Source organism: Nerophis lumbriciformis, linkage group LG30 (genome assembly GCF_033978685.3).
Source record: "Nerophis lumbriciformis linkage group LG30, RoL_Nlum_v2.1, whole genome shotgun sequence".
Taxonomy (NCBI): Eukaryota; Metazoa; Chordata; class Actinopteri; order Syngnathiformes; family Syngnathidae; genus Nerophis; species Nerophis lumbriciformis.
In genome coordinates this window covers 15,133,519-15,148,114 of record NC_084577.2, presented here as the reverse complement: position 1 = coordinate 15,148,114, position 14,596 = coordinate 15,133,519, and the positions used below count along the sequence as shown (strand labels likewise).

The following is a 14,596-nucleotide window of genomic DNA, read 5'->3' as shown; positions in this document are numbered from 1 at the left end:
AACTTCCCAAACGGTGTGTTATGTGAGTAAAGTGGTGCCAATTGTCGAAGGAGATAAATATGAGATGTTTTCTAGTGAAATCATACTATTACAAGCACACATTAATTTCTCCGTGGAAGAAGTGTACTCAGCAGTTAAACTATAAAAAACATAATTCTCATATACTATTTCTATTATTTATTCCAATATTTTCAGGTCAGCTTCTCTTGCCTAATTATTTATCCAAGTTTATACAGCAACTGACATTAAAAGCTATAAAGGTTGTCTGTTTAGTGGTGGTGAGGAAAGCAAGGGAGTTTTTGCGAATGTTGTCATGATCAAATAAAACATGTTTTTTTGTTTATTAGCAATATGTTTTCAAAATGTCACTCTACAAGTAAAAATGTATTTATACATACCAGATACAAAACGAGCTGAGCAAATTTTAATGTTATCCACATTATTCACATCTAAATTCTGTTTGAGGGTTTTAGGCCATAATCGCCTTCTTTCTTTTTAGACAATCGTTCTGTCTGCACTCTGTTTTTTACAACTTTGTGCAGATACAGTAGATGTAGATGTTTTTATCTGTATGTTCAATTCTGACAGTCGCAAAAACACTTCAAAAGTTAATTATTTAGCTTTAGCAGAGATGCTAAAAGTCCCATTCACAGACAATATATTTCCTCTACCATTGCTGATGTTCTGGTTGTTGCTACATGAAAACACTTGATATGAAGCACACTGCACCCTTTGCAAGAAAACACTTCTATGGCAAATCTGAAAAATGGCTGTTGTGATGTTTGCTAATATCATTTTTCAATTAGTTTACAATAGAATAGAATATATCTTTATTGTCATTGTACATTGTACAACGAAATTGTAAGCAAAACTAATTTAGTGCAAATTCGATGAGGTGGCGACTTGTCCAGGGTGTACCCCGCCTTCCGCCCGATTGTAGCTGAGATAGGCTCCAGCGCCCCCCGCGACCCCAAAAGGGAATAAGCGGTAGAAAATGGATGGATGGATCATAATAACACATAAAAACATAGATAAATAGATAAAAATACCAAGCACACAGCTCACATGCACAGTCATTCTTGTCTTGTGTTCAGCGACACTGTTGCTCTCGGGTAAAAAGTGTTCTTAAATCTGTTTGTCCAGCATTTTATTGTCCTGTATCTCCTGCCCGAGGGCAGCAATTCAAAAGGTTTATAGAGTAAATAGAGAGTCTTCTGGTGTATTTAGTTAGTTTAAAGGGGAACTGCACTTTTTTGGAATTTTGCCTATTGTTCACAATCATAATGAGAGACATGATGACGGATGGATTTTTAAAAATGCATTCTAAATATTAAATTCGATCAAAAGTCCGCCTACAATGGAGACCTTGAGAACCCATCAATTCTGCCTATAGAGCTCCTAAAAAGAACATCCAATAACCTTCATTAGGGTTTTATAAGCGTGATACAAGTATATATGTACCGTATTTTTCGGGCCATAGGGCGCACCGGATTAAAAGGCGCATTGCCGATGAGCGGGTCTATTCAGGTCTATCTTCATACAAAAGGCGCACTGGATTATAAGGCGCATTAAAGGGTTAAAATTATGATTTAAAAAAAATAAATCTAAAACACTATCTTGTGGTTCGCAAAAACATGTGATGGTGATTCTTTGGTGAAAGTGTTGCATAGATTATGTTTTACAGACCATTTTCAAGTAGCTTTCTGAGCGTCTCTTCAGGTTGCCCCGTTTTATGGGCGGTCTTATTTACGTGGCTCACCTTTGACAGCATCTTCTCCTCGTCCTCTTTGTTGTAGCGGTGTAGTGTGCAAAGACGGGAGACGAAGAAGTGTCAAAAGATGGATCTAACTGACATTCAGACTTTACTTAAATCAATAACGGAGCAGCATCTCCTCATCCGTGGCTCAATAATGCAACATCAACGCCGGAAATGTGTCCCGTGAAAAAATGGTCTGACTGGAACGCTCTAATAACTAAAGTTCCGTGGGTGAATTATGTAAACCTACTACAGTTTTTAGCGCTTTGATAGCTAGTCTATTGACAGATATAAGTAATACCTTTACGCTACTTTATATTACAAATGGCAACAGGGCCAGATGAATGCCACATAACAAGAAGGTAGATAAAAAGCAGAAGCTTATCGACCATGATGTCGTCACGGACAACAATGGCGGACGCACGCCAATTTTTAGTACTTATGCAGATCCCAAATAGAGATCAACAGGTATCAGAAGCTAAGAAAAGTTGGTTTTGCATTATATTGCGAAACAAAATGCCAAATAATGTCAGCTAGTAGGTGCCATTTTGCGGTCCTTATACACGTACCATAATAATACTTGTATGTTTAATGCACCGAAAATCCATCAAGCGGTGCGGCTTCATAGCTTACCGAAGTCGTACTAAAAACATTTTCACAGATTTTTGAGCGCCGTGTGTAATGTTCTATATTATCAATGGAACATATAAAGTTTTGGTGTTGTTTACTGGCATATCTCTTATGTGTGACTGCCATCTACTGGTCACACTTATCGTTATACCATGTACCAAATATAATAGCTTCGAGGTTGGTAAGCACAATCAGAGTTACGCTGTACATTAGGCGCACCGGGTTATAAGGCACATTTTGAGAAAATGAAAGGATTTTAAGTGCACCTTATAGTCCAAAAAATAAGGTAATGTAGTAACTGGCACATTTAAAATAACATTTAATATTTACTTATTTTGATCATTTTAAGCATATGTGGCGCATTAATTAAAAAAACGCATCACAATGTTTGATTTTTTTTCATCACTGATATCTGCTCATTGCAGATTTTCTGAGACCAAAAAAAACATAATAAAACATCACTTAATGTGCAACGTCAGCTGTCATTAGAATGCCGACTGCTGGGATGTTCTTATATTCCCATTTAGGTGAAGAATGTCTCATTATCCTCGCGAAGAAACGGCATGGGTGGTCCGGGGGTAACAAACGCTTTTATGTGTCGTTCTCGCCAGTTCCAGGTCCTAAATTGGCTATCCCAACTTATGTCCAAACTTGTCAGATTACATACTCAGACGTATCATGTCCAGGTTAGGTGCATGATTTAGGATCTACAATGAACTTACAGGGAACAAGGAAGCAAGGAAACAGCAGACCACTTGATGTAAACGTAGACACACACAGAAGTGATTACATCGCCACTATAAATAGTTTGTCTGTCTTAGCGCTTATGATAAAAATATCACTAATACTTGGTTAATATTCAAGTCACAAAATGTAAATGGAGTATTGTTGGCGCTTTTTGAATGGTTATTTTATGGGCTGAATAGTGGCGCTCTCATTGGCTCCGCTTATTTACGTTTATTTAATATTTAGAATGCATTACAAAAAAATCCATTCGTTGTCATGTCTTTCACAATGATTGTGAGCGATAGGCAACATTTTAAAAAAGTGCAGTTCCCTTATAAGTATTTTGTTTTCCAATGTGAAAGAGCAGTGCATTAATTCATTTACTTCCAATTTATTCTGGCCCTCTTATTTTCCTTTATGTATTTGTCCTTTTTTTTTTTTTTGATGGATATGAAATTGTCTTAAATTATTTTCAATTTGGTATTTAAAAAGTCCAAAATTTGACTTGCAGAGACCCTGTAAAGGTGTTATTAATGAAGATTTGTTTTTTGTTTTTTCCAGTATGGGTCGCAGCAGCGAAGAGGAAGGGCGTGGAGAGGCTGAAGACGGTGGTGAGATGGGCGATCCAGACCCCACCTTGCCATGCACTGAGGATGTCATACTGAAGACTGAGCAAGTGACAAAGAACATCCAGGAGCTTCTCAGGGCGGCTCAGGAGTTCAAGCATGACAGGTGAGAGAGACACTAAAATCCTACCACCACTGTTTCATCTAACTTTGCTGGGAGGCGTCAGCAGTAGAGTCAATAGTGTAACAGTTCAGTCAGCTGACTTCATAACAAGTACTACAGAAAATGTCGTAGGGCAGTGTGAATGTGTTCCAGTTTCGCAGTTTCTTCCAACTGCAGTATTATACATTACATACAAAATGATAACTGATTGACGAGAAAACTTAACATCAGAAATAAAATTGTATCTATTTAAGAGTTGTAGCTACATAGTTTTACACTAAGGCTGGTATTCTAGTTCCTTTACACAGGATGCATTTATATGTATAATTGTTTGTAGGTCAAGTTTACAGGGCTCCATCATAACTACCCTGTGAGTCAACAGAATGATGGCAGATATCAGTGCCACGCATTTGGTATCTTTGCCTTCAATGGGGACTTAACGACCTTAATACCTACCGGTATTTGCACCACCAATATAATGTCGCAATTCTACAAACCATCAATGATATACAGAAATGCAATATAAAAAGGTGTGGCATTACAGAGAGAAAGGCTTTTCAACTATTGCAGATCAATAGCATTATTACTAAAGCGAGAAACCCAGTTAATCCTTTATTTGCTAACAAACCGTGTCTGATACACTTAAACATTTACGACATTTCTGCGAGTTACTTCAAGAAATATGGAAGCTGTCTGTAAATTTGCCGCTTGTCCATATGTAACAATATTTTTATAATAACATAACATAATAGATGTATAATACTCATCAGCGATGCTGATTATTTATAATTATATATATTTATAATCTATTCTCATTTACAGATCACGACAGACTATTGATCGAACAATTTTGCTTTGCTTTGATCAACCAATTATAAATGCTGATCTACAGCTTCATATTCTTTACTGCTCACTAGTGTTACCATATCTGAATTATTGTGTAGAAATATGGGGAAACAACTACAAACGTGCACTTCATTCACAGTGTTACAAAAAAGATCAATTGGAATAATGCATAATGTTGAATATAGAGAACAAACAAACCCTTTCTTTATTGAATCACAAATATTGAAATTCAACGAATTGGTGCATTTGCAAACAGCTAAAATTATGTACAAAACAAGCTATAACCTGCTACCCAAGAATGCACAACAAATCTTCTCAACAAAAGAGGAGAAATATAACCTTAGATGAAAATCAAATTTTAAACTTTTGTATGCTCGTACAACACTTAAAACCTTTAGCATATCAGTATGTGGAATTAAATTATGGAATGGATTAAGCAAATAAATCAAACAAAGCACCAATATGATTCAGTTTAAGAGACTCTTCAAACAAGTGTTCACAAAGTACACAGAACAATAATTATATGATGAACATCTTGAAACCTTTTTTTTTCTTCTTTTGAGATAAAAATTATTTATGTATTTAATATTTGTTTACTTACTATGGTATATTATTTATTTATTCACTGTTCTGTTACAGAGAACAAGGAATTGGGATAACATTGCTATGGTATGAAAAGGGGTTGGAAAAGCTCAGCTTCTTCCTACTCCTTTTCGGACGTGCTGTAATGAAACAACTGGAAATATGTGATGCATTACATTGTATCGTATGCATGTTCCAAATAAACTGAAACTGAACTGAACATTAGTACATTACAGTACTATGTTAGTACTTAAACTACAGTATTCTACATGAGTACATTAGTACATAACAATACAGTATTACATTACTAAAGTACTACATTAGTACATAAAGTACATTACTGCAGTAGTACATTAGTACATAAAATACAGCACTGCATTAGTACATAAACTACATTACTACTGTACAATACAACATAAATGACATTAGTACATTACTACAGTACTACATTAGTACATAAACTACATTTAGTACATTACTACAGTACTACACTATCACTTTAGTACATAAACTACATTACCACAGTGCTACATTAGTACATAAGCTACAGTACTACAGTACTATGTTACTATAGCACTACATTAGTACATAAATTACATTACTACAGTACTACATTAGTTCAGTACTACATTAGTACATAAACTGCATTACTGCGTTAGTACATAAACTACAGTAATACATTACTACAGTACTACATTATTATATAAACTACATTAGTGCATAAATTACATTAGCACATAAACTACTTAAACTAAAGTACTACATAAACTACATTAGTACATAAACTACAGTACTACAGTACTATGTTACTATAGCACTACATTAGTACATAAATTACATTACTACAGTACTACATTAGTTCAGTACTACATTAGTACATAAACTGCATTACTGCGTTAGTACATAAACTACAGTAATACATTACTACAGTACTACATTATATAAACTACATTAGTGCATAAATTACATTAGCACATAAACTACTTAAACTAAAGTACTACATAAACTACATTAGTACATAAACTACAGTACTACATTAGTGCATAAACTACATCATACTTCTTATTGGTCAAAAACAGGCTCCTTGCTAATATTGTGCCGATTCTAAAGGTCCTGGACAGATTATACTGACATGGCAACACATTGGAGCTGAAAACTAGTTGGAAAAAAAAATCAAATATACACATAGAAGTACTAAGTAGTGCAGCCAAAAGATATGCTTTAAAATGAAAGTAACTAACTGTTGGAAATGAATTAACACAATTTCATTGCACAAATACTACCATGTATGTTGTATTTGTAGGTCAGTGTTTCAGATAGTGAAATACCTTGGTGTGTTACTTACCGTAAATGGTGAATTAGAGACTGACTGTAGACTATGACACTCCCGAAAAAAGAAAAAGAGAGCCTCTACAAAACTCGTAACTCTGTATTAAATATATGATGCATATTGGGAATGTTTTTGTGGGACATCCATGTTGCTTTAATTGTGTATGCTTATAAACATTACACTAATTCCCCTCAGCTTTGTACCTTGTTCTGAGAAGATCCACTCTGCTGTCACTGAGATGGCCTCACTCTTCCCCAAAGTAAGTTCATTTTGTCTTTCTTTCTTAAGCCGGACATACACTTTCAAAAAATCAGCTGACTCACTTTTGCTCCAAATTTTAATCTGTGTCAGTTGCCAAAGTTTTACAGATGGAAACAGAGAGCCACTGGCCTCTTCTAAATGTTTTGAGTGTTTCAAATTTGGTCGGCTGAGACAATTGTCATGCAAAGTTGAGGTTGCGTTCTGACATTTTTTTTAACTGTGCTGAGTCTATTTCTTTAGGTTTTTGTGACAGATCGCGCACACAGTTACGAGAAGCTGTCTTTTAATCCGTTGGTAATCCTAGATGGGGCTCCCCCAACCAGCTGCTTTCTGACACTAGTAAGAATAAATAAGTACAGTGGTACCTCGGCTATTGTCAGTAATGTGTTCCTAAATGTCAGATGCAAACTGAGTCGTACCAAAACAAAAGCTATTTTTTCCATAAGAAGTAATGTACCGTATTTTTCGGACTATAAGTCGCAGTTTTTTTCATAGTTTGGCCGGGGGTGCGACTTATACTCAGGAGCGACTTATGTGTGAAATTATTAACACATTATCGTAAAATATAAAATAATATTATTTAGCTCATTCACGTAAGAGACTAGACGTATAAGATTTCATGGGATTTAGCGATTAGGAGTGACAGATTGTTTGGGTTGGGTTTTATCAAATACATTTCCCCAAAAAATGCGACTTATACTCCAGTGCGACTTATAAATGTTTTTTTCCTTCTTTATTATGCATTTTCGGCCGGTGCGATTTATACTCTGGAGCGACTTATACTCCGAAAAATACGGGAGATATATTTGATCAGTTCGCAAAGCCAAAAAATATTGACACCTACAGGACTCAAGTGGAACAGCAACAATCCTTATAATTAAACCAGGGATGTCCAAAGTGCAGCCTGAGGATTATTTGCGATCCTCTGCACATTTTAAAAATACTATTACAAAAAAAACTATAAAACGTTGACTGAAAGAGCAAACGGGTGTAATGTAACCAGAAAATCTTGCAATATTAATACTAATAACACAAAGCTGCCATGCAGGGTTTTTTTTACTTTTAAACTGTCATTGCTCAAAAAAAAAAAACTTATAATCAACAGATTTAAAGTTAATCTAGAAATTTAAGTGTTGAAAGTAAAAATACTACATGACGATATACAACTTTTCCTTTTGAATCCCCAAGATCCGCTGATGTATGTTTGCTCAACACTCAAAAAATAATAATGTATCAAAAGCAATGTTGTTATGAATTATTTACCTATTTAAGGCTCGAATTACCTCAAACTAAATATTAGATTTTTTAAAATGTTTTGGGGAAAATAAATAATTTTTTGCCTTAAGAAAACAGGGTTTTCTTTTAAAAAAAATAAATAGGGGAGGTTGGCATAAAACATTAAAAATGGCAGCGGATAGATTTGAAGTTGATCTATATTTAAGTGTTGAAAAAAAAAAAGTGACTTATTTTTAAGGTCCCCGTGACCTTTAACATTCACCAAAATTGCGGGGAGCCCTAAGAGTTGCAATATTCAGTGCAACCTGAAAGTATTAACTGCGCTTCACTTTTTAGTTTTTTGTCAGTCTTATTGCAAAATGGAAAACATGAATTTTTGTCCTCAAAATTCTGCTGACAGTACCTCATAATGACAATGTGAAAACGATTTTTATATATATATATATATATATATATATATATATATATATATATATATATATATATATGTTTGCAAATGTATTTATTTTTTTAAATCACATGTACTTCACAGCCTTTGCTTAATACTTTGTTGATGCACCTTTGGCAGCAATTACAGCCTCAGGTCTTTTTGAATACGATGCCACAAGCTTGGCACACCTATCTTCGCCCATTCCTCTTTGCAGCGCCTCTCAAACTCCATCAGGTTGGATGAAAAGCGTTGGTTTTCGTCCAGGATGTCCCTGTACATTACTGCAGTCATCTTAGTCTAGTCAGGGAGGTGACCAAGAACCCACTGGTCACTCAGTGTCAGAGCTACAGCATTCCACTGTGTAGAGAGGAGAACCTTCCAGGAAGACAACCATCTCTGCAGAAATCTACCAATCAGGCCTGTATGATAGTGTGGCCAGACGAAAGCCATTTCTTCTTAAAGAGTGTGCCAAAATTCTCAGGTCTGATGAGACAAAGATTGAACTCTTTGGCTTGAATGCCAGGCTTCATGTTTGGAGGAAACCAGGTACCGCTCATCACCAAGCCAATACCCTCTATTCAGTGAAGCATGGTGGTGGCAGCATCATGCAGCAATGTACAGAGACATCCTGGATGAAAACCAACGCTTCCCATCCAATCTGATGGCGCTTGAGAGGTGCTGCAAAGAGGAGTGGGCAAAACTGCCCAAAGATAGGTGTGCCAAGATTGTGGCATCATATTCAAAAGGACTTGAGGCTGTAATCGCTGCCAAATGTACATCAACAAAGTATTGAGCAAATGCTGTGAATACTTATGTACCGGTACATGTTTTTTTTGTTTGCTTTTTTAATTAGGGATGTCCGATGATATCGGATTGCCCATATTATCGGCCGATAAATGCTTTAAAATGTAATATCGGAAATTATCGGTATCGGTTTCAAAATTATCGGTATCGGTTTCAAAAAGTAAAATGTATGACTTTTTAAAAAGCCGCTGTGTACACGGACGTAGGGAGAAGTACAGAACGCCAATAAACCTTAAAGGCACTGCCTTTGCGTGCTGGCCCAATCACATAATATCTACGGCTTTTCACACGCACAAGTGAATGCAAGGCATACTTGGTCAACAGCCATACAGGTCACACTGAGGGTGGCCGTATAAACAACTTTAACACTTTTGCAAATATGCGCCACACTGTGAACCCACACCAAACAAGAATGACAATCACATTTCGGGAGAACCTCCGCACCGTAACACAACATAAACACAACAGAACAAATACCCAGAACCCCTTGCAGCACTAACTCTTCCGGGACGCTACAATTTACACCCCCCGCTACCTCAACCCCGCCCACCTCAACCTCCTCATGCTCTCTCAATGAGAGCATGTCCCAAATTCCAAGCTGCTGTTTTGAGGCATGTAAAAAAAAAAAAACACTTTGTGACTTCAATAATAAATATGGCAGTGCCATGTTGGCATTTTTTTCCATAACTTGAGTTGATTTATTTTGGAAAACCTAGTTACATTGTTTAATGCATCCAGCGGTGCATCACAACAAAATTAGGCAAAATAATGTGTTAAGTCCACGACTGTATATATCGGTATTGGTTGATATCGGAATCGGTAATTAAGAGTTGGACAATATCAGAATATCGGATATCGGCAAAAAAGCCATTATCGGACATCTCTATTTTTAATAAATTTTTTTAAATTGAAAAAAATGGTTGTGACATTGTCATTATGGGGTACTGTTTGTAGAGTTTGGAGGACAAAATGAATTAATTCCATTTTGGAATAAGGCCATAACATAACAAAATGTGGAAAAAGTGAAGCACTGTATATTGTATTGGTTTAGAAAATATCAAAAGGCCCCCTCGCCTGCTTTTATTATTCATTGTGCGGCCCTCAGTGGAAAAACGTTTTGACAGGCTTACTGTAACTTAGCACTTCAGTTGTTACTTGTGATTAACTCGTTCAGCGTGAGCCGGTGTTTAAAAGCGACACTTGCACGGTGTATGTCCGACTTCATTCGCTCTATCTTCAGCTTTTTCACCTCCATCGCTCTCTTTCGAGTGGTTTAAAGCTCAGATTTGTCCTCATGTCTCTGCAGCGCCCAGCCCTGGATGCGGTGCACTGCTCGCTCCGCCTGTTGGCCTCCAGCGCCTCGCGGTTACAAGTGGAGTGTCGTAAGGCGGCGCCCACGGAGCCCGGCGCTCCTGCAGTGGACTACCAGCTCCTCACCCAGCAGGTCATCCAGTGCGCCTACGACATCGCCAAGGCCGCCAAGCAACTGGTCACCATCACCACTCGCGAGAAGAAACAGTGACGGCGGAAAACGCTGAGGAAAGAGCGAAGGCGGCGCGGGACAGGTCAGGAGAGGTCGTACGTGATGGCACCACAGGGGGGGAGTGGGAAGGGAGCGATGACGGTTTATGTGAGGAAAGAATAGTCAGGACTATGCATGGGAAGAAAGCGTTGACGACGAAATGAGCACAGAAGGAGCCAAAGTGGGAACTACAAGCTGCAGAATCAGATGTGTAAGATAAACGGCTTTACAAGAAAAGACGGTGGTGGTGGTGGTGGTGATGCCACCTTATTTATTCTCTCCCGTCGCCCCTCAGCCTGCTCAACTGGACCAACAAACGAAGAACAACAACTGTGACAGCCCATCTTTATCTCTCTCTTTTCGGGTATGTGGATCCGTGTGGACGAGGGCCTCGCCAATCCACCGTCCAATCTCTGGTTTGCTTTTGCAGCCTGTTGTTGGAGGTCCACAGCATGTTCTGTCTGGCATGTCCCCCCCCCGGCCCCCCTTGAAAATGCAGATTTGGGATGGTTCTGCATATCTGAAAACTTATGAAAACACTTAACACTGGAATAATTGTGATTTATCGTTCTTGTTTATCATGTTTTTGTAATATTTTACTGACTTATCTTGATTTAATTCTGTATGTTTGTTATTGTCTCACTTTTAATTCTCATTTAGGGAGAGAGCGTTTACGGGGATTTAAGTTAACAAAAAAAAATAACCTGTGAACAATCCTGAGCATTTCTTAAGCCTTTCTTTTAAGTTATACACTCAATAGCCGAGGGGTTTATCAGGTGCCAAAAAAGACCAAAAACCCTCTGATCGTGTTCACAATTTTAAATGAAAGCTCAAGTGTTTCCGAATGTTTTTATGTTTTTAGTTTTAAAACTTTGCCTCATTTAACCGAGCCAGTGGAATCATCTCAGAATTAGCCGTGGCAGCAACCAGAAACACAAAGAGATACACTTTTTAATTGTATTTGTTTAATTTAGAATTTGGTTTCTTCTCAGCTTCCACAGCCTGCCGAGCAATGTCACATTTTTTATTTTATTATTTTATTTTTTTTAACAAATTCTGTGTCATGGCCTGCTGATTTTGGCCCTCATGTTACATCATGGTTGCGTAGAAAGACACTTGGACAAAGCTGGTTGAATTGTGCCAAAGATGGAACCTTCTTGTTTAAACTCCCCCGCAGGTTTCTCATCCTGAAGAAGTCGTAAGATAGACCTCCCTGTCTTTAAAAAAAAAAAAAAGAAAAAAATATTCAACCTTGCAAAATATCCCAAGCACTTTGAAGAGATGGACCATCTTCAGCACTTCTTCGACCATTTCAGTTGTCAGTTTTCTTTTTTTTCGGTCACATGCCTTCGTAGGGGAGGGCAGATTGTTCGCTCGTTCAAAACAAAACCTTAAAAAAAAAACTTGCAATGTATCATTGCTTGATATTGAATGCCTTTGCACATGATCATCTCCTTTTTGACTGGCTACAACAGAAATACTTCCAACTCTCATCGATCATCAAGTTTTAGACTAGAGCCATATATATATCTAAGTATATGAACATATATTTTAATGCTATATTTTATATTAAGCTACATGTCAGGGTTGTGTACGTGTGTGAGATATTTATGTGTATTTGTTTGCCCAAGTGGGCTGTGAGCTCTATTCACCAAGCATCCAGTTCAGTCAGGCCTTTAGAGTGCCGTTAGTTGCACTATTTTTTTTAAATCTTTTTCTCCAAATACCAGCGGGATGAAGTAGCATTTTTCAACAGTGTAGTTGTAGTGTACTAGACTCTCCTAAAGGCCGTAGTTCAAGTGCATTAGGCACTGGATGCGAGGGCGTAATAGAAACAGGTCTGAAGCTCGCTTGGGCTCAGCATTACAGTCATCTCGGGATTGTGGGGGGGCTCCAATACTGCACACGGCCCCTCTCTATCCGTGTTTAGCGGACCCCAAGTAGGGTGTCCCTTGTGTGAATGTTTATTAACCGCTTCAGTCGCATCATGCCCAACAATTTTTTTTTTTTTTTCAACTTTATTCCACCATCTGCACACATTTTGCAGAGTCAAACACTAATGTTCATCAGCTGGACCAAGCCTTTTATTTGACTCGACCCCCTTTCTCAACCACTGGCGGTGCACTGTGGCCTGTTGCGTTGCTGTCTTTACGGTTCTCCCGCAGCCCGGCTTTTTGGGAGATGGGTGACGGGAGAGTTTACCAGAAAACACTAAAAAAAAAAAGCCAACAACTGTACAAAGTAGAGAAGACAATGACTTCAAAAGGTCAGTTGTAATGGAAACGCATAAGCTGTACATTTGTAATAAAATAATAAAACAAGTTAATTGTCAGTGGTTTGGTTGGGTTCTTTTCACAAAACTGCCTAAGAACATATTTTACTATTTATTTACTATCTGTAGATTTTTATTTATATTACAACACACGGCTTTTATACTCATGATAAAATTATACTTGTATTTATTAACTTGACACGCCTGGCGGACACCAGCTCTTTAAATGCGTTGTGCGTGATTTATTAAGACAGGTGTCCAAAGTGCGACCGAGGGGGCCATTTTTGGTCTGCAGCTAGTTTTCTTGTTCTTAAAATTAAATGAATTAATTTATAATGAGGGATATTAGATATAACATTAACAACTATTTGCTTTGTCAGCTATAACACAAAAGGTATAATAAAAATGATTTTATTTTTTTTAAAGTTAAGCATATACTGATGTCCTTTGTTTATCACTGTTAATAATTTATGAACCAAATATTTTTATAGCTACAGGAAAACTGTGTACGATCTTCTAAATATACTTTTGTCAACTTTATGAGAGCCCTCTATACAGTGAATAACATTCGGTCAACTTTACACTTGAATATACAAACCCTGTTTCCACAAGAGTTGGGAAATTGTGTTAGATGTAAATATAAACGGAATACAATGATTTGCAAATCTTTTCAACCCATATTCAGTTGAACATGCTACAAAGACAACATATTTGATGTTCAAACTGATAAAAACATTTTTTTGTAAATAATCATTAACTTTAGAATTTGATGCCAGCAACACGTGATAAAGAAGTTGGGAAAGGTGGCAATAAATACTGATAAAGTTGAGGAATGCTCATCAAACACTTATTTGGAACATCCCACAGGTGAACAGGCAAATTGGGAACAGGTGGGTGCCATGATTGGGTATAAAAGTAGATTCCATGAAATGCTCAGTCATTCACAAACAAGGATGGGGCGACGGTCACCACTTTGTCAACAAATGCGTGAGCAAATTGTTGAACAGCTAAAGAAAAACCTTTCTCAACCAGCTATTGCAAGGAATTTAGGGATTTCACCATCTACGGTCCGTAATATCATCAAAGGGTTCAGAGAATCTGGAGAAATCACTGCACGTAAGCAGCTAAGCCCGTGACCTTCGATCCCTCAGGCTGTACTACATCAACAAGCGACATCAGTGTGTAAAGGATATCACCACATCAAATCAAATCAAATCAACTTTATTTATAGAGCACATTTAAAATTTACCACAGGGGTAGCCAAAGTGCTGTACAATGAGCAGGTTAAAAGATAAAACGAGTACCGAGCAAACACAACACAACACAAACAGAACACGATAAAAAATAAATAATTAAAATAGAATTAATAAAAACATAAAAACATAAAAACAGGATCACAGCAGGTGTATTATGGGGCGCCATTGCAGGATGGATATCACTCAGTGTTAAAAGCCATGGAATAAAAGTATGTT

At 37.2% G+C, this 14,596-nt stretch overlaps 1 protein-coding gene across 2 annotated transcripts in view; it reads left to right on the top strand.

Moving 5' to 3' along the window:
* git1 (G protein-coupled receptor kinase interacting ArfGAP 1) overlaps positions 1-11,691 on the top strand; it is a 58,882-nt gene extending 47,191 nt beyond the window's left edge. For both annotated transcript variants that reach the window (XM_061925623.1, XM_061925622.1), the window contains 3 exons: positions 3,674-3,844; positions 6,795-6,858; positions 10,637-11,691. In XM_061925623.1, the coding sequence (XP_061781607.1) occupies positions 3,674-3,844; positions 6,795-6,858; positions 10,637-10,852 (451 nt within the window). In that variant the 3' untranslated portion in view covers positions 10,853-11,691. The remainder of the gene's footprint in view (positions 1-3,673; positions 3,845-6,794; positions 6,859-10,636) is intronic.
* The last annotated feature ends 2,905 nt before the right edge of the window (positions 11,692-14,596 follow it).